Genomic DNA, 25,223 nt, shown 5'->3' with positions numbered 1-25,223 from the left:
GCTGATTATCAAGCCATTGAGGCTAGGTCAAGTGGGTACTATCTGAAACTTTGGGTGTTCTTGTGCATCTCCTCTCACTTCATATCAGCTGGATGTTTCACTCTCAGCTATAGCCCTCTGTGCTATGTCCTTGTCCATGGGCTCAGGTGTCACAGTTCTCACCATACTTAGGACTATCCAGCCCTTCCTCTTCTCTCTCTTATCTCCAGGTCAACGGGAGTCAATGGACCCGTGGCTCACCTCAGCCCATTTCTTCATTGCTGCCTTTCCCCCTCTTCTACTCACCAGTAGACCAATGTGGTTTCAGTCTTAGAGGGGAATTTGTCCTAAAGGAACTTGATTACTTGCATTGATGGCTTCCTGGCGAACAACTTGCTTATTCTTGTAGTAGCCAGTCGTACTGCCATTTTCGTTTTGTGTTTTTTGTTATATCTATTTTGTTTGATTGTTCCTGTAGTGCTTCCTGACTTCTTGCTTATTTTTCTCAACCATTCTGTAGAACATTTAGATGCATTTCAGAATCATTTTCCTGAATTATTTTTGGGTTATTCCAAAGTCCCTTCTCCTTCCAAAGCAATTTCTATTCTAAAGCCACTTCTCCCACCAAAGCAATCTGAGCTACTTTGCTGCATTTCAGGCATTGTGGTATGTTGTATTTGTCTTAATTAGATGAATTTATGTTGGTGAATTATTAAGCACTCTCCAGTTGCCTCCTGGTTCATGTGGATCAGGCACTGTGCTTCTCTGTTCACTGACAGTATAGCTCATTTCAATGTGTTTCTGGCAGGTGTTGGTTGTAGACGCTGCTCTGGTGCTTAGCAGCTGGTATTGGCTCTTGCTCAATTGGTGGGGATTTTAGAGGGTGCAATTGTAGCTTGGTTGTATGGCAGCAGTTGCTGTCTCCTTTCAGATGAGGCATGATTAAAAGCTTCCATAAGATAGAAAGGAGGACCAAAGAACAAAATTAAAAACAAAAGTCATAAAAATCTAGGGGGAAAAAAACAAACAAAAAAAACTGCACGCACACACATACACTCAAATTGGGAAAAGGGAAAAAAAAACCCAAAACCAAACAACTAATGATATTATAAAACAATAAAACCATAGGAAATAAGAGTAATTTTTTTAGCACCACCTATGAGACTCCTGGTGTGGTGCTGTGGGTTAATGCACCAGACTGCAAAGCCACTGGAACTGCAAGGTCGGTGGTTCAAGCTCACCAGCTTCTCCTATACAGGGTCACAATGGGTTGGAACCGACTTGATGGCACTTAACAACAAGAGACTTCTGGACTGCGAAGTTGGTTTGAACTGCAAGGTTGATGGTTAAAGCTTACCAGCAACTCTTTGGAAACCCTATTCATTGGAAACCCTATAAAGGGTTGCTATGGGTTGGAACTGATTTGACAGCACATAACAATAACAAATAGAGTCTTGTCTTCAAAGCTACCTGAGATATTCCCACTGTACATCTCTATTCTAACACAAGTCCTGCCCCACCCCAAGTCTGTTTCAACTGTTTCTCCTAGTGGCAAGGAGCCCTGGGCTGGCCAGATTCAGTTTGGAAGAGACTCCAGGCGCTAGCTCTTTTTGTCTTCTCCCTCTCTGATTCTATGCCCAAAAATCTGTGCACAGCAGAACCCTCCATACACCACAGAATCCTTCACACACCGCATGGAGAACTATTGGTGCAACTGCAGAACCATCCCTGGGGGTATCTACTACTCCTGGTCTCACCTCTGGTTACCAAAGAAATGAGTAGAAAGAAAAGAAGAAGAAAAGGAAAAGGAGAACAGAGAGAGAGAGAGGAAAAAAAGGAAGACTCACACTTCTGTCTCTGCAAATCAGTAACAGGTTTCTGTAACAGAGGTGCTCTCTTGTCCTTTTATCTGCTCGCTCCTGCTTAAAATGCTTGTGGTGGGACACGGTAGCCACCCCAAATCAAATCACCTCTTTTCTTGCTTCTCTTCCAAATCTTTCTCACTTGTAACTATTCAATCCATTTAAGCCCTTTATCTGAAGTTCAGAATTCTGGTACCACCTTCTGAATCTGTTTCATCCAATTTTCTGTGTTTTGCTAAAGAGGGTCTGCAAAGTCCTTCTGCTTAGTCTGCCATAAAGACCTATCCTCTAAAATGTTTCTTTTATCCATTCTTCCATTGATGAGCACTATGGCTGTGTCCATCTTTTTGCTATTATGAATAGTGTTGCGAAGAACACTGGTATGCATATATCCACTTGTGTCCTGGCTCATATTTCTTGCTGCTATATACCAAGTAGAGGGACTACTAATTCATAAGGTATTTCTATTTCCAACTTTCTGAGGAAGCATTATATCATTTTACAGCATGGTTGAACCATTTCATTCTCACCAGCAATATAGAAGGGTCCCAGGCTCTTCACACCCTCACCAGTATTTGTTGTTATTCTGTTTTTTTGTAATGCGTAGCAGGTGTTGTTAGGTCTTATCTTAGTGGTGGAGTATTATGGTGTATGCTTATAGCTTGGCTATATGGCCACGATTGCTGCCTCTTCTTAGGTGATGTAGGGAGGAAAGCTCCCACCTTCAGGCAAGATGTGTGATCAAAAGGACCAAAAGCAAAAATCACCAGTTTGGAGCAGAGATATGGCTGTGGTCAACTGTCCTGTGCTACACCATCAGTGTGTGTGCAAATACAAGGCTCCAGCAGGGGTGGGGGTGACCCCTCTTTCAGGCCTCTCCTCTAGCCACTGCCATATAGGTGGGCAGATATATATTGGGGAGTTAATGGGAGAAAGATCGACCACTATTTTTGTCTCTGAATTTCTGTTATCTGCATGTGCTCAGTGTCAATCTTGGGATGGTTGAAACCTGTTCTATTGGGGTTTTATACATTGCCTTGAATTTGTCCTGCCCAGAGAACTCAGGCAGCAGCCCAGGCGCAGGTTGCAAGGTTGACAGCTGGAGATTCTAAGCTGCTCCCTGGGAGAAAGGCGAGGTGTTCCACCGAGGCTCAGATGCACTGCCTCAGAACCCTGGTCAGGTTGTTTGCGGTTATCTGCGTGTGTACAGTGCAAATCTCGGGATGGCTAAGTCCTATTATGCTTCGGGTTTACAGGTTGCTTTCTATTGATCCATATTATCGCCAGACCCGTCTGGCAGCCACAGCTTGCTAGAACAATAGCTGGAAGTTCCAAGCGGCTACCTGAGAATAAGGCGAGGTGCTCTGCCTGGGCTCAGATGCAAGGCTTCAGATTTGGGGCCGCGGGACCGCCCAGCTCCCTCTCTCTGTGCGGTGGTAAAATTGTCCTGCCTAATGTCCGAGCTGAGATCTAAAGCTGGGACAGGGAGAAATGTGTAGCTTCCTGCGGATATGTTATTTGATTGGTTTTTTTTGTGTGATGGAAATGCTGCTTTCTGAACGGGTTGGCTTTAGCCCCGCCCTCTAAACTCTGCAGGGGTGGGGTAGTCGCCGAATTTGTCCCACGGCTGGAGTCTTAAGATGCCTGTATTTTCCTTAGTAGCGTCATTTTTTCAAAAATGCGAGTTCGGGAAACTGCCATCCTAGATCTTATGATAGTTCCAGAGCTGTGGGTTTGCTATATGAAGGCTTCCTTCGTGAGATTCCCCCTTGCTTCTCACCAGAGCATACCCTGTCTGGCTCCCCTGGCTGCAGCCCTGAACTGGAAGTCCCCTATTCTGGTTTTTGAATCTCACTGTTTATGTTGGTATGAGATATGTCAATATTGTTTTGATTTGCAACTCTCTAAAAGAGTTCTAAGGAGCTCTGGTAGCGTAGTGGTTACGAATCGGGCTGCGAACCTTAAGGTCAGCGGTTCGAAACTACCAGCCGCTCCCCGGGAGAAAGATGAGGCTTTCTACTCCCGTAAAGATTTACACACTCGGAAACTCTGTACAGGGTCGCTATGGGTCGGAACCGATTCAACGGCACTTAACAACAACAACAATAACATCAACAACAAAAGGAGTCCTGGTGTGGCACTGCAGGATAATGCAATGGACTGCAGTCAGTTTGAACTGCAAGACTGGCAGTTCAAACCACCAGTTGCTCCTCGGAAACCCTATACAGAGTCACTATGGGTTGAAACAGATTCAATGGCACTTAAAAACGATGGTGAATGATCATGGACATTCCTTCATATTTTCTGGCTGTCTGAATGTTTTCCTTGGTGAAGTGTCTGTTCATGTCCTGTGCCCATTTTTCAACTGGGTTACTGTTCTTTCACTGGTAGAGGTACTGTAGTTTTCTATAAACTTAAGAGATTACTCCCTTGCAAAAAAATTTTTCCCAGTCTGTGGGTTCCCCTTTTACTCTTTAGGTGTAATTTTTGTAAGTACATTGTTTCTAATTTTTAGGAAATTCCAGTCATCTATTTTTGCTTCTACTGTTTGTATGTTTTTAGTTATGTTTGATAGTGTACGTATGCTATGTTTTAGAGCCCCTAAGTTTGTCCCTATTTTTTCATGGATAATCTTTATAGTCCTAGGTTTCAGAAGGATGAAATTTTGTGCTCCCATAAAGATTTACAGCCTTAAAAATCCTATATAGTGTTGCTATGAGTCAGAATCGATTCAGTGGCAGTAGGTTTGGGTTAAACAATTACATAAAGTTACAAATATGCTAAATATTACTGCAAATTACTTCAGGCATATGAAATGATGTAATAAAAGTGTAACAACATGCATGAAAATGATAAATAGCTAATTCAGGATAGTTACTTTTATGAGAAGGGAGTGCTACTAAGGAGGTACACAGGGGACTTCAACCATATTGGCAATATTTTTTTTTTTCCCTTATGCTGAGTGATGGATTCAAATTTTCATGGTGTAATTCCTTACATTTTTGCCTATTATGTCTCATAATTGAAAACTACCTTAAAGAAGTATCAACAAAAAAAGCAATTAGAACATTAGTTCAAAATGACACTGTAATGAAAAATAATATGGCTAAATGCCTCTTAGTATTTCAAGGCTGATACAAACAAACGTCCATAGATATTTATGATAATGGTATGGTCTCACTACCATGACCACTGCTATATAGTCATCAGGGTATCTTTTTGTGATAGCAAATGAGGAGATAGGGATTTTTACATAATGCCTCTGAAGGACTAAATATAAAACAGGCATGACAAAGTCATTCCATTATACTTTTTCCCAAGCCCTAAATTTAGATGAAACAATATGGAGTAGCCAACTCATGATATGCTTAAAATTTATGTCTATTTAGAATGTGGCCTATACTCACTGGTATAGCCTTACAGAGCTCTATCAACTAAATTTTACTATAACTTTCATGGCATCTCTCTCTTTTTTTTAAAGCATTTACCTTTCCCAACTCCAGACATATACAAAAATGTAAGTTGGACTGCATATAGTTAAAGAGATTCTGGTCTAATTTATGTTCGCTGCTATCATTAGGTCTTTAGTTTACAGCTTTTTAAGTACAAAATAGGAGTTTAATTATTTATTTGCTTTGCACAAGACAGAAAAAAAAATTCATTTTCATTTTTTTATCATTCATAATAAACACACACATGATATAAAAAGCTTTGGTCACACTAAGATATTTTAACAAAGCATAGGAAAAAGATAGTTTTAGATCTGAATGAAACTAGATTCAAAAGCAAAATACTAAAAACTCAGGGTTGGTTTTTTGTTTTTGTTTTTCCCTCCCCAAATTCTGACATTAGCACTACAAATGAGCTTCAAAAAAATTCAAGGAAAAATGGAATTCAAAGATGATTAAATTTTTTCATGAACTTTCTGAAGTCCTTCAAATTTTAAATGTTATTTTTTCATAATTAAAAACTGTGGTTATTGGTGTTAGACAATTATTTTAACCTATGCATTTAGCTTAAGTGGTACTGATTTTAAAAAGTAATTCTAATGAGACCAGATTCTATTCATCTACAGTAAATTCAAAAAGTGATTTTTTACCAGAAGTTCTTGTTGCTTGTCTGTGGCAGACCGTCCAATCACCTTGTAGAGCTCCATGAGGTCCCCAAGCATCCCATCACCCAGCACTGGCAGCTGCATGGCAATGGCCGCCAAACAATGGCACATCAGGATGCGGGCAGCATCCTGAGCACTGTGTAGCTGAGTCAACAAGGTCTCCACCACTGACTGGCTCAGGTGGGGCCTGCCCTTAGCTAACTTCACCATACAATTAAGAGCAATCTGCATATCAAAAAGAAAATAGACTAGTCAATCCTCTCTGAATGCATTTAAAACTTTTTAGAGCTATTCAGAAAAACTCAATAGGCTTTAGGTTTTTTACAAGCAAAACATTTTTCTTCATAAGGAACACAATGATTAAAACTAAAATACTAAAAAACATCAAGTTAGGACTGCATAACAATCATTCATTTCAATATTTGTTGTTATTGTTGTTGTTAAGTGCCGTCGAGTCGGTTCCGACCCATAGCGACCCTGTAACAGGGTTTCCGAGTAAACAAAAGACTTGAGAAAATCATCACGAATAAAGCTGAAGAGGACAAGGGACTGCACACTTGGTTGTTGTTAAGTGTCATTGAGTTGGTTCCAATTCAGTATAGGGTTTCCAAGAGTTGCTAAGTATCACTATTTTCATTACTTTTCGAAAGTGGTTTCTAAATTTTCTATACCAGTATCATCTAGGATGCTAACAAAAATAGTTTCCAGGACTACACTCCATTCAAGCTTAATGAAATAACTTTTCTGGGAAGTGGGGGCATTAGTGTTGGGATTACTGAGAGGTTGTATTTTAAAAAGATACTGTTAAGAGATGCGTGAACACACTGAAATGAGGAAAAAGTTTCCAATTGTCTCTCTTAGTTTTCAACTTTCATTTGTATTTCTAGAACTGTTAAGTTAATAATAGATGGCATCACTATTATTCCTGTCACTAAAACCCAAAACTCACAAGTACTTTCATCTTTAAACAGCAAACTGGTTGCTAAATCATTTCCACTTCTGCCAAGTCTCTAATAGTCACGTTAGTAGTTCCTTTTCATGTCTTTATCATAAAGAAAGGAGCTCTGGTAGCAATAATGGGTTACGAGTTGGACTGTTAACCACAAAATTAGCAGTTTGAAACTACCAGCTGCTCCTCAGGAGAAAGATGAGGCTTTCTGTTCCCATAAAGATTTACAGCCTTGGAAACCTAATACAAGGTCGCTATGAATCCGACTCCACGGCACACCAACACTACCACCACGAGAATCAAGTCCTTCATTGACATTTTCCGTGGTTGCAATGCAAACTACTTTTACAATGCCTCTGCTGCTATGACAGCTACTCACCACTCTTTCAATATAACAGGTACACTTCTGCTTTCATGCCTTTTATAATAATGGTCCCCCAGTCTCCAATGATCTTTCCCAAAATACTGAAATTCTACCCCCTCTTTCAAGGTTCAATTCATGGTATCTATTTACTGAAATCTTCCTTAGAATCTTTACTTGAAATTAATCACTCTATACAATATCCTCTCATTAGAATTATATTTTTGTTTGCAGAACCAGAGAACTTACTGAATTTTGAAATAAAGTCGTGGTATGGAGCTGTACCAGTCCAGATAAGGACTGGACTGGTAACAGCAAGGTTGGTAGTTCAAACCCATTAAGTCACTCTTTGGAAATCCTGTACAGGGTTGCTAGGAGTAGAAACTAACTTGATGGCAATTAACCACATCATCTACTCTGGACACGGCAGCGATGTGCTTTATCATCTGTGTATGTCCACTAGGCTCAGTTCAGTGTTTTACTGACACCTACAATTGGCAGAAAGGATTTGCCTTTTTTTTTTTTTAATTTTAAAATAAACAAACTCTTAAATAAAGTTTTTGTATTTCCAAAGGGGTTCTGGAGGATTAATCACTTGTCAAGCACATGATGCCTACTTTCTTTCCCACCTCTTGAATATCAATTTCTATAACTGCATTAATATTTCTTTTGTTCACACTATCAGCACTTTACTTTTTCTTAACATGCTAAAACGAACCATGACTCCTTTAAAACATACCTTTCACAATCTAAAGTCTTACCATCTCTACTGTCTACCTAATAGCCTTTAACTTTCCACCATCATTGATTATATTCCACGTTTCACTTCAATAAGAAGTCTCATTTCACATTTAAAAAAATCTTAACCACCTTTAAGATGGTTCCTATAATTAAGTGATGGTGAATACTCTTTATAATAATTTTTTTCCTTGGCTTATGAACTAAGACTTCTATGCATGGGAAATTAACAAACATTTAAAATATTTATGAGTTAGGATGCAGTCATTTTATCATGTTAACACTCTTCTTTGTATTACATCAAATTATAATTTCTAAGAATGCAGAAGCTCTACCCATTTCACTTTGCTTTATATTGTCTAGGACCATATCTTATCAATCTATTATAACTTAAATACAGCTGGTAAAAAAAATGCACCAAAGCTCAGATTTTTATTTTTTCTATCATCTGGAATAGGATAGGCACTAGACTGCTAGCTGCAAGGTCAGTGGCTCACACCCACCAGGGTCATTATGAGTCAGAACTGACTCAACGGTACTTAACAACAATAATCATCTGGAATATTATTGAGTCAAAAGGTCAATCTTGAAAGTGAAAGTCAAGGGGAAATGTTCATATTGGCCAAGACTCAGTATACTATTGTCTACATGCCAAATCTAAATCGAATATTTCTGTAAATAGTTTTATTGGAACACAGATACCTTCCCCCCCCTTTTAAAAAACATACTGTCTATGACTGCGTTAATTCTGGTATGTTACACCTGAGTAATTGGGATAGCAAACATACAGCTTACAATACTTCAGTCTGTGACTCCTGGCTTACATAATGAAAATAGACATTATATAAAAGTAAAAGCAGCCTTCACCTTTAAAGTCATTTGAGCACCTGGACTATCATCTTGACTACAAAGTACCAGAAGGGATTCCAGGCCAAAGACACAATCTTGTTCCAGTGCCAGGAGGTCTACAGAAAAAAACATTAAGTTTTATAGTGGTTGAGCAGAAACATTTAACTACATACAATGTACAAAAGTAAAAATGAAGAGGCCTAAGATATAGGTAATACTTGAAGGCATAAAATGAATCTTCCTGAAAAAGTTATGTGGCATGTACTTTTACTTATGAAATGTAAAGGCTATTTTCAGACTTCTGTATTTTTACCCGTTTATTGGAGCTCTGGTAGCGTAGTGGTTACAAATCAGGCTGCTAACCTCAAAGGTGGCAGTCTGAAACTACCAGCTGTTCTGCAGGAGAAAGATGAGGCTCTCTGCTCCTGTAAAGATTTACAGGCTCGGAAACCCTGTACAGGGTTGCTATGAGTAGGAACCAACTCCACAGTACTTAACAAACAACACCAACACTGAAAATTATAAAAACACGCACATTAAATCAAGAACTACAGATATAATTTAAATAGTGTCACCAACTTAGCTAAGAAAAATACCAGGAACAGCAAGTGTGTTTTTCTTCCTAAGCACACCTAAATTAAGCAGGTCCATTTTTACCGAGGCTATAAACATCTTCAGCTTCTCATAAAAAGTGAGCCACTTTCAGGAATAGACCCTATATAACCTCATTAGTGCTTAAGTCTGACCATAAAGGATAAACCTTTTAAAGGTCTCATATCAATATTACAATGTCTTTTCACTACTTGTGGGCTGAAATTTCTCTAAAGGTTCCAGAAAGGTATGACTATATTAATTAACTATATTTAAGATAATATGAAGACAAGTTAAAAAGTATTGCTAATTAGGGTTCCAGCTCATACAGGCATGAATTTGTTCCAAACAAAATGTGTCTAAACATGCTTCTGCAATCAGTGAATTGCTATAGACAAATTCTTTCAGCAAAATAATTTCATTAGGGGGCCTAAAAAAAAAAGTCCAACTAAACATGGGATTCCAAAGGGAATTATGGGCCAGTTAAATTTAAGGCAGGCAGGTCTTCTCAGAATGCTATAGCAACTACTTTGTGGGCTTCCCAAAGGGTAATCTTAATAGATTTTCTTGAAAGACACAGGATGATCATAAGAGCCTATTATGAAGAAATTGTATGAAAATGGGAAATTGCACTGGAGAGAAGGCCAGGAAAGTTGTACAAAGGAATGTGTTTCTATCCCAACAATGCACCTGCTCATTCTTTAAGGACAGTAAGGTCTGTCATTTATGAGAATTTTGTTAGAAAATCTTAACCTATCCAAATCTATAACCCTGACCTTGTCCTTTCAGACTTCTTTTTGACCCCCAAACTCAAAGAACATAATTTGAGTCTCTCATGGATGCCAAAACTACATTTTTGATATGGTGCAAATTCAAGAGGGCAGAATTCTTTGGGGGAGGTTGTCTACAGAGGAGAACATCACCTTCTGAAGCATATAGACCTAGATGGAAGACATGGTGAAACACAATCACTTCATATTTTGATTTTTTTGCTTAAGAAAGGTTTCTATAATTTTTTAGCAATACTTTTTCACTTATCCTCGTATATGTCAGCTATGAATATATAGACCAGTTCTCTGTTAAATGGAAAATACTCATTACTATGCCAAAAATAAGTTAAATTACTTAAATCACTATCAACATACAATCTAGATGCTTTTTGAGTTAGTGTAGGTACTTGGCAAGATTTTTAAATGTGAGTGAAAAGTCAGCATGATAGGAAAAAATAGGTACTAAGTTTATGATCCTTCATAAAGATCAACTGAGCAACAACACATGTGCATTACTTGTTTTTGAACACAAGCATGACAGTTTCAAGTCTTAGGGTCAAAGATGTTAGGAAAACCATAAAATATGTGCATTGTTTTATGCAAATCACTTTAATGCTTATATATACCTAGAGATAAATTCTGTGCAAATTCAACTCACACTGTGCTACTAATTGACTTGCCTATTGGTGAAACTATAACTTAATTTTTTATAAGTTGTCTAGATATTTACAGAAGAGAACATATGTCTTACGTTATAGAGTTGTAACAATCGCTATCAACAGCATCATATGTGCAAAGGTAAGCAGTGGGAAGCATGGGTGATGATCCACAAAGCTTTTCAATTCCACAATCTTTAAAAAATTACCCAAGCTTCAACCCCAAATTTGTTCATAAAATATCAAGCCTAACCAAACTTACCTTTTTCTTGACAAGAGACAGTTATGTTAATTAGGACTCTCACTCCATGGGCTGCGACACCCCTGTTATTGTGGTAACAGCACTCTTGGGCTAATTTGACTAAATCTGAGGATCCAGGGGAAGAACCCACATTTCCTACACAGAAAATCAACACAGATTATATGTTTAAAAAAAAAAAAAAAAAAGCGTTAGCCTATAAACTCATTTTTCTTTTCCAGAGAAAAACTTTAAGATGAATTTTACCAAAAGTAATGACCTCTGCTCTACCATCAATAAACATCACTAGTTTTCTTTCCCTTGTCAAGCTGTTTAACAGATATATGTCAATCATTTTGCAACTTAAAATCTACCTAGAATAATTTAAGGACCTAAAAACAATTAAAAAAAACAAAACACTTTCCCATAAAAGTATGAATAAAAACTGATTAAGGAACAGTGTAAAAGTTGAAACAACTACAGATGGTATCTTAGGAGTAAAAATGGATTCCAACAAAAATGGCTACCATTACAGGCTTCTTGTCATATCAAACTGAGAGAGAGAAAAGGAAAGAGAAACCAAAAAATGTTCAATTTAGTTGTTTTACCTCAAATTGCTGGCATATATGTTTTATATTTATACCTTAAAAAAAGTATGTAGGAGTTCATGATTTTAGACTTGGAAAGGAATTTGGGATCATCTGATTCAACACCTTTTTTTATAGAAGAAATCAAACCCCAAAGATAAAGTATCCTGCCATGAAGGTCAAGAAAATTATGCATTACTTTTATGATTTACTCATTACAGTCTATGCTACAGATGGCAACAACTTGTAAAAATCTCATTTGCAACTCTGTAACATAATACTGCTGTGACTATTCTGATTTACAGGCGAGAAGCTCTCAGTTATAAGTGAGCATCAAGAAGAATCAACAAGGAGAATGAAGTTGGTTTAACTTCTTGGAAGAGTATTTTTCTTCCAATTGTCTTTGCCCCTGCTTATTTTTCTATGATTCACTTTTCATATTTTTGAGATTCAATAGGACAATACTATTATATATTATTGTTGTGAAAAGTCGATTCCAACTCACAGCCACCCTGTACAGGGTTTCCGAGGAGCAGGTAGTACAATATGCATAAACCAGGGGACACATGGTCATTTGGAGTCCTGGTATGGCACTGTAGGTTAATGTGCTGGACTACTAAATTGGTTTGAACTGCAACATTAGTGATTCAAGTTCACCAGCCGCTCCCTGGAAACACTATACACGGTTGTTATGGGTTGGAACTGACTTAATGGCACTTAACAACAACAAATATGGCCACTTACACACCAGTTCAATACAAAAATACTAGCTCAGGCAAAAGCCTCAGCTTTTAAAGTCTATTTTTAATTTTATTGTGGTAAAGTATATGTAACGTTACACTTGTAACTTGAACATTAGTAAGTGTACAATTCTGTGACATTATACGAGCATCACCATTATTTCCAAAAGTTTTTCATCACTCCAAACAGAAACTCAGTAACCTTAAAGCAAGAATTCCCACTTCTTGTAATCCCCAGCTCCTGGTAAAGATCAACAAATTTCTGAATCTATGCAACTATGTATTCTAGAGTTTTCATATAAATGGATTCATACACTATACTTTCATGTCTGATGTATTTAACTCAAGCATAACATTTCAAGGTTCATCCTTGTTGCAATACATTTCAGAACTTCATTTCTCTCTGTGGCTGAGTAATACTCCATTGCATGCATATATCACATTTTGCTTATCCATCTGCCAGTTAAAAGTACATCAGATTGTTTCCATCTTTGACTATTGTGAATAATGCTGCAATGAACATTGTAAGTAATTTGAGTCCCTGCATTCAAATCTTTTGTGTGTATATTTAGAACTAGAATTCTGGATCACATGGCATTTCTATGTTTAACTTTTTGATGAGCCACCAAATCTGGCCAGATCATTTTACATTCCAACCAGTGATGCATAAAAGTTTTCAATTCTTTCACATCCATGCCAGTAGCAACACTTGTCAGTTTCTATTGTTTTGAGTGCAATCGTTTTCTTGTTAAGTGCCATCAAGTCACTACCAACTTACTTTAGCTTATCCTGTATAGAATTTCCAAGGAACATCTGATAGGTTTGAACTGCTGACCTTATGGTGTGCAGTCCAATGCTAACTCTAACGCTCCTACAGTGTGACACCAGGATCCCATAATCATCTTACTGGGTATAATGTGTTCCTTCATAGTGGTTTTACTATACATTTCTCTAATAACTAACGATATTGAGCATCTTTGCAAGTCCTAACTGTGATTTGTTGGTTTACTTTTGAATTGTATGAGTTCTTTATATATATTCTGGATATTAACTAATCTGATGCATGATTACCAAATATTTTCCCCATTCTGCAGGTTGACTTTTCACTTTCTAGATAAGTCAGTCTTATAATGTACAAAAGTTCTTAATTTTTATTAAGTCCAACACACATTTACTTTTTTTTTGCTCTTGTGTTTTTGGTGTCATACCTATGAATTTATTGTCATAGACAGGGCCCCAAAGCTTTGTCCCTTTATTTTCTTCTGAGAGTTAATATTTACAACATTTTCCATTTTAAGTTAATTTTCACATGTAATGTGAGCTGTGTCCAAGTTCCTTCTTTTGCATGTGGAGATCCAGTGGTTCCAGTATCATTTGTTAAAGGGACTATTTTTCTCCACTGAATGAATGTGGTGCTCGTTGGTAATCAATGACCTATGGCTATATCGGTGTTTTTAAAATTCAGCTTTTACAACTATGGAAATTGTTTTCCCCATTATTTTTCTTATCCATATGGTAGTACAGAGGCATTTACTAATTTTCAAACTTACTTTCCTCTTCTTTTTAGTACATTTGCTAAAACTTGCTTTCTTCCTTTCGCCTATCACCATACATCAAAGAAAACTTTAGTCCCAGAAAATCCAAAGACAAAAAGAAAATTATCTCAAATCCCATAAACCAGCATGACCTTACTGTCAATTTTCTAGACTATTTTTTAAAATCTTTCTCTTTTTGTACATCAATACAATTTAAAAACTCAACACATAATCAGGATAGATATAAACTAACCAATATCTTGCTTTTAAATTATAATCTTTTTGACCATTTTTCGAGGATGTTCTTAGAGATAAATAATTTTTAGTTTAATTTTTATCTTAAGATGATTTTCTAAGATAAATTCACATGGTTCAAAGAAAGGCACAACAAAAGGTAAAAAAGTTAAAAGGTTGGTGAGTGAGGTCTCCCTTCCCACTACTGTCCCTTATCCACACAATTTTATCATTTAACTGCATAATCATTCTAGAGAGACTCTACATATTTGAAAACATACACATAATTCTTTCTCCCTTTTCACACAGTGTTCTGCACTTTGCTTCATGTCTCTTTAAATATGACATCACAGAGACTGTTTCATGCCAGTATATGAATTTCAATAAATGACACTACTTCTGTTATAGTGACATATCCTAATTTCTTTAATGAGACATTTATTCAAGGATATTTGTGTGCTTATTAAATTCCACACCAAAGGGACAATACAAGGGCTTCAAGAAGTTTGTGGAAAAATGGACTTAAAAGAGAATAGACACCATGAAGTTTGGGAAGTCCCCTTGTACTTTGCTATTACACATGCTGTGAATAACCGTGAATATGAGTCATTTTTCAAGTGTGTGAGAACTTATCAATAGGATAAATTCCTAAAGTGGAATCTCTGAATCATATGTAATTTTGATAGGTATTTCCAAATCACCTATGCAGACGTTTAATACTTTGTATTTCTACCATCAATGAATACAGCAAGTGTTTGTCTTCTGAACCTTTACCCATCTGACAGATTAAAAACAAAACAATTTCAATGTTGCTTGAATTTGTGTATTTCTTAAGAGATGTGTGAAAATGATCATCTTACATGTTGATGACCCATGATAGTACGATTTAGATATGCTAAATTTAAGTTTGTGCTACAAACTTTCTTCTGGTTCTATTAAAAAATCTAGTCAATGAAGATACACTTAGAACATTTGCTATTATCTATGGAAATAAGCTAAGCTTGAAAAATCCTGGAACTTTTATTTACTCTGAACATCACCTCATCTGGTTATTTAAACCCTTTGCTCAATCTTACATATAAACTACAATTCAATAACTTTAATAAAAAGACAAGCAAAAGATCTAGCTTGAAGAGTTTTATAAGCATTGTGTGTCAACTTGAATAATCTAACCTTACAAAATGCTTATAAAATATCTTTGGAATTAAAAACTAAAAAAAAGGGCAGCCTGTATCTAAGTCTGTTTAGTATAAAAAAGAGAGTCCTGAGTTAGAATGCTTGGTTCCAATTTTCAGCTCAGACATTTCATAAGTATGAAACTTTGTCCATATCACTAAGGAGGTCTGGTGGCACAGCTGTTTAGTGTTTGGCTGCAAACTGAAAAAGTCAGCAGTTGGGACACACAGGGAAAAGATATAACATCCTGCTTCTGTAAGGATTACAACCTTGAAACCCCGATGGGGCAATTCTACTTTAATAAAGAGTCACTATGTGTTGGAACCAGCTCAACAACAATGGATTTGGTTTTATTTTTGGATTGTCCTTCATAGAACTGGGCGCACAGTGGTTCTGTTGGAACAGCACTAGACTGAGAACCACGAGGTCGGCAATTAGAGCCCACCAGCTGTTCCACCAGAGAAAAATGTTTTTTTGCCACTGTAAAAATCTGTAGCCTCATAATCCCTATGCAGGGTTTTTATGAGTTGGAATGAACTTGATGGCACTTTACAAAAGTAACAACTATCATGGAACCGTTATGAGCTTCAGTTTCAAGGTTACAAACTCCTTACATCGTCCTCACCTGAAAGGCTACTCTACAAATAATCAATGAGAACCTATATGGGGAAGTTCTTAAACATTTTAAGCTACTTTCAATATTTTGCCTAATGCAGCTCGTGTTGTCAGTCAGGATGTTAACTACAAACTAAAAAATGGAGAGTCTTCTACCCATCATAGACATGCCTCTTTACAATGTGACTTTCCCATTTCTCCCTATAAGTAGTGTCTAGTTCTCCACCTTTCTGACATTCACCATGTGACTTGTTTTGGTCAATGAGACATCAGAAAACATGCTGCAAAACAAAACCTCGAAAAGTGCATGTGCATTTGTGGCTTGCCTTCTTTTGTCTACAAGCCTGAAAACATGATGTAAACAAACAAATCCAAGAAAGTCTGCTGGAGAGTCAAATGGAAGAGGATCTATGTGCATCAGCTGAAAGCCTTTCAATGGCCAGTCTGTAAGTGAGGCCATCTTAGACCACTGGGCCTGCTCAAGGTTTCAGGTGACCACAGTTACTATGAATGACTTCCTGTGAGGCCAACAATACTGCTCAGCTGAGTCCAGTCAAACATGCTGACTCCCAGAGTAGAAACAAGTAAAATGGACATAGTTTTAAGCTGCAAAGTTTCAGGTGATTTGTTTTATAGCACTGGATAACTGATACAGAAAGCCTGGAAAAACAACCACAGAAAAAACACAGAAATAGGAAGCAAGGCTGGAGCAACCAAGATGGCAAGTAATCCATGGAACTGTCACTAATTAAATGATGTCAAAGCTTACAATGCAGCTACAGGTACCACACATGCCAAACGAGCTACTGCTACAGTTTACCCTAGCAAATGGCTGCTGCTGTAGTCATTGCTCTACCATCAGAACAGATTTCCCTATGTCCTCGGCTTGTTTTGTCACTTGATCCCAGTTCAGACTGAGGTACAGGAAATAATTAAGTTCAGGCTATACGTATGCACCAAAGCTGGAAGGAAAGCTTAGTTCTAGAATATCAGGTCTTTTTCAGTCTCCTATCAAGACGTAAAGGAGCTCTGGCAGCGTAGAGGTTGCGAATCGGACTGCGAAACCGCAAGGCTAGCAGTTCGAAACTACCAGCTATTCCGCAGGAGAAAGAAGAGGCTTTCTGCTCCCGTGAAGATTTTCAGCCTCAGAAACTCTGTACAGGGTCGCTATGGGTCGGAACTGACTCCACAGCACATAGCCATCACCACTGACTTACAGGCAGAGAATTCCTTCACAGAAAGTTTATATGCTGTGCAGCTAAGAAAAAGGCAAATGTGCCTTACAGTTCTCTTAATTAACTCAATTCAAATTAGCATACCATAGGCAAGTTCGTTATTTGACAATAGATAATTCATAAACCTTTCATTTTAAAACAAAAAATCAGAAAACTTTAATCTTAAGTCTGTCTGTTAGCTATCCAAGAGCCTCACTGGGTATTAATGAGGTTTTTTTGGCTTTAATCATCACAAATAGACAATTAGGACAGTTATTACTGAACTGAGGTGAAGTTTTATTTTAATCATTTGCCAGAAGGATAACATACACCTAAATGGAAGCACCTGACATTTGCTTTAAAAATTCACCACCACTTGACCTTTGAAGTGTATTTAAATTCAAAGGGCACTTTGAGTCAGAGACTTGAAAAAACAAATCAACTATTTGAAGCATCCTCAAAAATACACATATAATTCAAAAAAGGAAAAATTTAGAAAAGCAATATCCTTGAGTTAAGAGCAAGGATGACGAATTTTATCACAAGCTTTAGCTAAGAAATCATCTTCAAATCAATCACTATAGAGAAACCTTCCTGATTGTAAAGCTTTACAGAGGTAACAACTAGAAAGAACATGAATGAAGTGATTAGCATCTTATCTACACATTACCTACTTTCTCCTCCTTACCTGGAGTGAGGCTGAAGTAATGCTTGATGGCGATGGTTCCTGACAATGTGGAAAGGACAGACAGCATCCCTAGTTTTAAGCTGTCATAAGGAGTCTGAAGGGCACATTCACAGAGTGCCTGAAATACAAAAGACAGATGAACAGTGAGGTTAAACCAACAACATTTCTCTAAACTGTCAACTCAGTTTAAAATTTCTAGGTTTTAGAAAAATGATACACTAAACTTAAGTCACATTGCCACAGTAAAGAGAAGCCTAAGGAGACATGATGATTACAGGTAGTGTCCTGGGTGGGATCCTGCAACAGAAAAAGGACATGAGATAAAATGTGAGGAAAACTCATACTGGAGAAAGTATGAGTTTTACTGACTGAAAATGTATCAGTATTGGTTCACTGACTATAATAAATATTGATATAAGAGTCCTAGTGTGGCACTGTGGGATAAAGCACCTGTACTGAAAGGTTGGTATGAACCACAAGATCAGTGGTTCAAATTCACCATCCACTCCTTAGAAACCCTATACAGGGTTGCAATTGATCGGAACCAATTCAACAGCACTTAACAACAATAACAACATGCAAACAAGAGGAGGTAAGGGGTAGGTTAAGCACGGGAATCCTGGTGTGGTGCTGCAGGATAAGCACTAGAGTGCTAACCACAACGCTGGCAATTCAAACGCACAGCTGCTCTTTGGAAACTCTACACAGGGTTTCTATGAGCCAGAACTAACAACAACAGGGTAAGCACTGGACTACTATCATAAAGACAGCAGTTCAAACTCACCAGTTGCTCCTCAGAAACACTATATAAGGTCACCATGAGTCAGGACTTAAAATACTTATTGATGAAGATCAAAGACCACAGCCTTCGGTATGAATTGCATCTCAATGTAAAGAAAACAAAAATCCTCACCACTGGACCAATAAAAAACATCAAGTTACATGGAGAAAAGACTGAAGTTGTCAAGGACTTCATTTTTCTTAGATTAACCATCAACACTCATGAAACAACAGTCAAAAAATCAAAAAATGTATTAGGCAAATTTGGTGCACAAGACCTTTTTAAAGTGTTTGAAGAGCAAAGATGTCAGCTTGAGGACTAAGGTGCGCCTGACCCAAGCCACTGTGTTTTCAATAACCTCATACACATGCAAAAGCTGGACAGTGAATAAGAAAGACCGTAGAAGAATTGATGCACTTGAGTTATGGTGCTGGAGAATACCGTAAGTACCATGGTCTGCAAGAAGAACTAACAGATCTGTGTAGGAAGTAGTAGTCAGAATGCTCCTTAAGCCAGGATGGCACGACTTCGTCTCTCATACTTTGGACATACTGTCAGGAAGGACCAGTCACTGGAGAAGAAGATCATGTTTGGTAAGGTGGAGGGTCTGAGAAAAAGAGGAAGACATCCCCCCGCCCCCCGCCCCCCCCAGAGATGGACTGGCATAGTGGTAGCAGCAATGGGCTCAAACATAGCAATGACTGTGAGGGTGGTCCAGTGTTTTGTTCCGTTGTGCATAGGGTTGCTATGGGTTGGTACCGACTCAATGGCAGCTAACAACAAGAACAACACTTATCATCATTTCAGCAGCAAGTAGCCACAGCTTTAAATTTTGTTTGTGAAGAGTGTATGTCAGTGTTATTTTAGGTTGTATTCATTATTTGATATGATTTGGTAGGCCATTTTTTGGGTTTGAGAATGTTTTAAATGTTTTCCATATAAATTAATGGTAGCAGCTTCTTCATTTTATGTCACTTCAGCTTACAAAAGGTTTCATCGGAACACTTCACTTTCATGTAGCAGGGAAAATCTACATTACTAGTTAGTTCAATGGAAGTAACTAACAATAAAAATGACAGCAGCAGTAAAAATGGAGGTTTATGGAAACAGGAGGGCAGACCAGGTAATGCAAACAAAAACTCAGTATTGAGGCCGCAACATGGAGTTTACTTGAGTTATATCCAAAGGAATGGAAGCTAAGAAACAAGTCCTGGATAGGTAGGATTAGGTCAAATTGTAAAAATTCCTAAAAGGCATGCAGAATTCAAACTAGATGAAAACAGGGAACTAATGCAGAGGAATAATGACATCTGAACAGATAGGCAATGGCAGACACAACAAATTAACAAAGGAAGCTGAGAGTTAAGGAGATGGATCATGGATGGCAGTAATCCTGACGGGTGGTAATGATGAGTTAAGAATAGAGTTGATAGTAGAAACGGAGAGAGAATATGAGTATGTGAGATGTGCTGAAAGATTTGAAAATACAAATAAATGAAAAAGGACTCAACGACTATTACAAAATTTTAAGCCTGGTGACCAGAGAATGACAATTCCATTTAGGAAGACTGAAAATTTATGGAGATAAGATGATTTTAGAGAAAGGACTACTTTCTTTAAAAATAGGTAATATAAAACCCAAGAAGAAAAACCCACCAGGCATTTGGCATCTGAGAGAGAGGTTTTTAATTGAAAGACTCACATTAAATTCTGGCTCTGCCACTTACCAAATCTGTGACCTGAGCCATTTCTGAAATCTTTGAGTTTCAGTTTCTTTGTCTACAAAATGAAGGTAAATATTTTTACAAAATTGTTGGTTACCACATAAAACACCTTGGGAAAATACACAAGAAATTAGACATTGGTTGCAACTGGGCAGAGAAGCTAAGTGTGGAGAAGTTGTATCTTTTGGATTATGACCATGTTAATGCATATTCCACCACTCATCTGTTAGTTTGTCATACTGTGTGGTGGCTTGTGGGTTCTCTGGTGCTGGAAGCTAAGTCTATGGCATTTCAGATACCAGCAGGTTACCCTATGGTAGAGAAGTTTTAGCAAAGCTTCCAGATGAAAGGCCTGTAGATCTAAAATAACTCAGCAGTGAAAACCTCATGAACAACAGTGGAATGTTATCTGAAATAGTGCCAAAAGATGAACCCTTCAGGTTAGGAGGCACTCAAAAAATTAACAGGGAAGCAATGTCTCCTCAAAAGATTCAACCTTAATAATATGGATGGGATAAAGCATTTGGGACCTTATTTACTAATAAGAAATGACTCAAAGTGAGAACATAGAGCTGCAAGCAACCTACACTAACTGGAACTTGGAATGTACAAAGTACATTCTAAGAAAATTAGAAGTTTAAAAAATGAAGTTGGAAAAAGAAAGATCAATGTCCTAAGCATTAGTGAGCTGAAATGGACTAGCACTGGCCATTATGAATCAGATAACCCTACGATCTACTCTACAAAGAATGCCATATTGAACAGAAATGGGGTTACATTCATCAGTACAAAGAACATGTCAAAGACCTATCCTGCAATACAATGCATCAGTGAAAGGATGCTATTCATATACTCACAAGAAGACAAGTTAGTTAATACAACTATTACTCAAATTCATTAACAACTTATAATGCCAAAGATGAAGAAATTGAAGATATTTACCAAGTTCTGCTGTCTGAAATTAATCTGAAATCAAGATACATAGATAACTACTGGTAATTGGATGTGAATGTTAGAAACAAAGAATAAGGGTTGGTAGCTGAAAAATATGGCCTTCCTAATAGAGATTATATGACAGATTTTTTTTGGAAAGAGCAGTAACCTTTGAAAAAGCAAATATACGTTTTTCAATGTCATAAAGGTCACTATACATGTGTACCTTGTCAGATGGAATCAAATCAACTGTATCTGTGGAAAGATAAAACAGAGAAACTCAGTATCATCAGTTAGAACAAGGCTAGGGGCTGGCTGTAGAACAAACTATCAACTGCTTATATGCAAAATCAAGATGAAGCTGAAAACAAACAAACAAAACAAATCCATCAGAGCCAAATAAAAATCATGAGTATATCTTACCTGAATTTAGAGACCATGTCAGTAAAAAAAAAAATCTCATAGCATCAAAAGAAAATAGAAGGAATACAGTCACTATACCAAGAAATGGCCAATGTTCAACCATTTCAAGAGATAACATATGATCAAGAGCCAAGGGTATTGAAGGAAGAAGCCCATTGGCAAAGGACACTAAACACTGATGAATAAACACCACACAAGATGAAGAACGGTATCAAACATAAAGCAATCAAAAATCATTAAATCGGGAGTAATGAAAGAAAAGACCAAAATAGATGTCAAAACTGGGGTCTTAAAAATTTGTGAGTGGCCTTCTACCTCTCCCTGTACAGAAGAAAGATGACGAAAATCGAAGGCATTGCAAATGACCACGTTGACATGAGTCTCTACTATGCAATATGAAACCAAATGACCTAGATGGTGCTCAGCTACCACTACCAACTGCTCTGAAAACTAACACTGGAAGGTCCTAAATAGAATGGGACATTTTTATGTGGAACAAAACTCAAAATCATAAAAAAGGCCAGGCTTACTGATAAGAAAGAAACTGGTTGAACCCAAGACCATGGCCCTTCGTCATCCTTCAGGTCTGGAAAAAGAACCGACCCCCAAGGCTCAATTTATAGCCAAACAATAGATAGGTCTAAAGGGGAACAATAACACTAGGGATGTACACATATCTTAGAATAATCAACCATTTGATATGAAAAGGGCAGAATTTATTCAAAGACAATGTTCAGAAAAGTGAGGGAAGGAGGAATGGGAATAGGAAAAACGGGTACGTTTATAACCAATGACGTGAAGCAAAATTGGTATGAACTGCCGAGTGGAAAACTGATCTGCTCTGTAAACTACCACCCAATTTATAATAAACAAGTTAAATTTAAAACAAGGGGGAAAAAAGGATGCCAGAAGAGACTCTGAAACTTGCTCTTGAACTTTGAATAACTAAAGTGAATGAAGACATGACAATGTGAAAGAGCTGAACAGAAGATTTCAAAGGCAGCTCAAGAAAACAAAGTAAAAGATTATAATTAATGTAAAAAGACTAAAAGTTAGAAAACAACATTTCTTAAGCTGGAAAGCATTGGAATAAAATTTCAAGCTTTGATATGCAATATTGATGGATTCTAAGAGTAAAATATTGAATGGCACAAGATGCACCAAAAATTGAATATAGAATCACTGCAACAACAATAAAAAAAATGGTCAATGTTCAACCATTTCAGGAAATAGTTTATGATCAATAACTGCTGTACAAAAGGAACATTCTAAGCTGCAATGAAGGATGTGATTAAAAACAGAGCTCCAGGAATTGATGGAATCCCAACTGAACTGTTTCAACAAATGGGTGTGATGCTTAATGTGCTCACTTGTCTATGTCAAGAAATTTGAAAGACAGCTACTTGGTAATCGATTATAAGAGATCCATATTTGTGCCAAATATGATCACCCAAAGAAAGGTGATCCAACAGAATGCAGAAATTATCATTCAATAAAATATCATCAATATTACATGAAAACAAATTTTTCTGAAGATAATTTAAAAAACAGTTACAGCAGTACATAGACAGGGAATTGTCAGAAATTCAGGTTGGACTCAGAAGGTGTGGGACAAGGATTATTACTGCTGGTATCAGATGCACCTTGTCTTAGAACAGAAGATAAAAGAAAAATGTCTACCTGTGTTTCACTGACTACTTAAAGGCATTTGAATGTGTGGATCATAACAAAAAATGGTTAACATTGTGAAGAATGGGAATTTCAGAACACTCAATTTTGATATGAACTTTGTACATAGATCAAGAAGCGGTTGTTCTTTCAGAACAAAGGGATACTATGTGGTTTAAGCCAGGAAACATGTGCACTAAGGTTGCATCCTTTCATGTATTTATTTATTTTATCTGAACGGTGGGCAAATAATCTTAACTAGAAAGCTGAACTATACGAATAACATGGCATCAGGATTGGAGCAAGACTCATTAACAACCTGTGACAGGCAGATGACACAACCTTACTTGCTTAAAGTGAAGAGGACTTAAAGTACTTATAGATGAAGTAATACAGACTGTATACAATACATACTACACTTGAATATAAAGCAAAATCCCGCACAACTGGATCAATAAGCAAAAGTATCAATGGCGAAAAAAAAGCAAAAGTATCAATGACTGAAGTTGTCAATGATTTCATTTTACTTGCTTTCAAATGGAAAACACAGTCAAGAAATCACTGAGCAAATATGATACAAAATATCCATTTAAAGTGTTAAAAAGCAAAGAGACACTTTGAGGACTAAGGTGTGCCTGGCCCTAGTCATTGTAATTTCAATCGCTTCATATGCATGTGAAGGTGGATAATAATTAAGGAAGCCAAAGAAGTGAAGCTTTTCAATTTATGTGTTGGTGAAGAATATTCAATGTACAGTGAACTGTCAGAAGACTGAAAAAATTTGCCTTGCAAGAAGTACAGCCAGAATGCTCCTTACTATCAGCAGTGACCAGTCACTAGAAAATGACATCCTGCTTGGGAAAGCAGAAGGTCAGGGAAAAAGAGGAAGTCCCCCAATGGGCTCAAATATGACAAAGATTGTGAGGATGGTGCAGAGCAGGCGGCATTTCGTTCTGAAGTGCATAGGATCACAATGAGTCAGTAGCAATTCAACAGCACCTTACAACAGCAACGGTGCACATTACATTAAAAAATTACATTCAAATTAAAAACACAGTATAAACAGGGTGATATTTATTTGTTTGTAAGATTAAACACTACTAAAAGTCAAAGCACTTTGCAACCCATACAAACTATGCTAAAAAGCAATGCAAAAAGACTAGATTGTTGGAGGCTGAACATATAGAACAGCAGAGAATAAATGGAAGAAAGCACAGAGGGTCAAGGATTCAACTTTGTAGAAAGGGGCAGTGAAGGGTATGGAGTTTAGAGTGGAAAGAACATGTGAGGAGAGTCAAATGCCAAGGAAGCACCAGAGAAAGGCTAAGTCAATGTCAAAAGCACATAGGAGGAAAACGTTAAAGGCAGAAAGAGCCTTTGGGTTTAGCATGAAAGGCACTGTTGGCATTTTAAGTGTTTGAGTAATGTTCAGGAAAGAAGATCTGAATCTGCAAGCATATAAAAGAAAAGTGTAAGGAATTAAGGAACAAAACTATATCGCTTTGTTTTTGAAGTTGAAAAGAAAGCATTAAAAAGTCACTGTGATTAGGTAATACAGGTTCTATTATTTATTCAAACACTTAGGCTATTTCCATTATTTATTACTGCCTATACTGTCCGGATCAGCTCGAGAAGATACAACCAAATACTATAATAAAATATGCAAACATTCAGAGTTAGAAAACCAAAAGGGAAGAACACGGTCAGCATTTCTCAAGCTGGGGGAACTGAAGAAAATATTAAAGCCTTGACTTTCATTATTGAAAGATTCACTGGGCAAATTATTGAATGATGCAAA

At 37.2% G+C, this 25,223-nt stretch overlaps 1 protein-coding gene across 4 annotated transcripts in view; it reads right to left on the bottom strand.

Annotated features, from left to right (window-relative positions):
* The window catches only part of INTS7 (integrator complex subunit 7), a 115,316-nt gene that overhangs the window by 42,982 nt on the left and 47,111 nt on the right, over positions 1 to 25,223 (bottom strand). For all 4 annotated transcript variants that reach the window (XM_006834024.1, XM_006834025.1, XM_006834027.1 and 1 more), the window contains 4 exons: positions 17,897 to 18,014; positions 11,132 to 11,266; positions 8,871 to 8,968; positions 5,941 to 6,180 (listed from right to left, as the gene is read on the bottom strand). In XM_006834024.1, the coding sequence (XP_006834087.1) occupies positions 5,941 to 6,180; positions 8,871 to 8,968; positions 11,132 to 11,266; positions 17,897 to 18,014 (591 nt within the window). The remainder of the gene's footprint in view (positions 1 to 5,940; positions 6,181 to 8,870; positions 8,969 to 11,131; positions 11,267 to 17,896; positions 18,015 to 25,223) is intronic.

Source organism: Chrysochloris asiatica, unplaced genomic scaffold, assembly GCF_000296735.1.
Source record: "Chrysochloris asiatica unplaced genomic scaffold, ChrAsi1.0 scaffold00009, whole genome shotgun sequence".
NCBI lineage: Eukaryota > Metazoa > Chordata > Mammalia > Afrosoricida > Chrysochloridae > Chrysochloris > Chrysochloris asiatica.
Note: the sequence above shows the minus strand (reverse complement) of the source record. Positions and strands in the feature narration are given on the sequence as shown.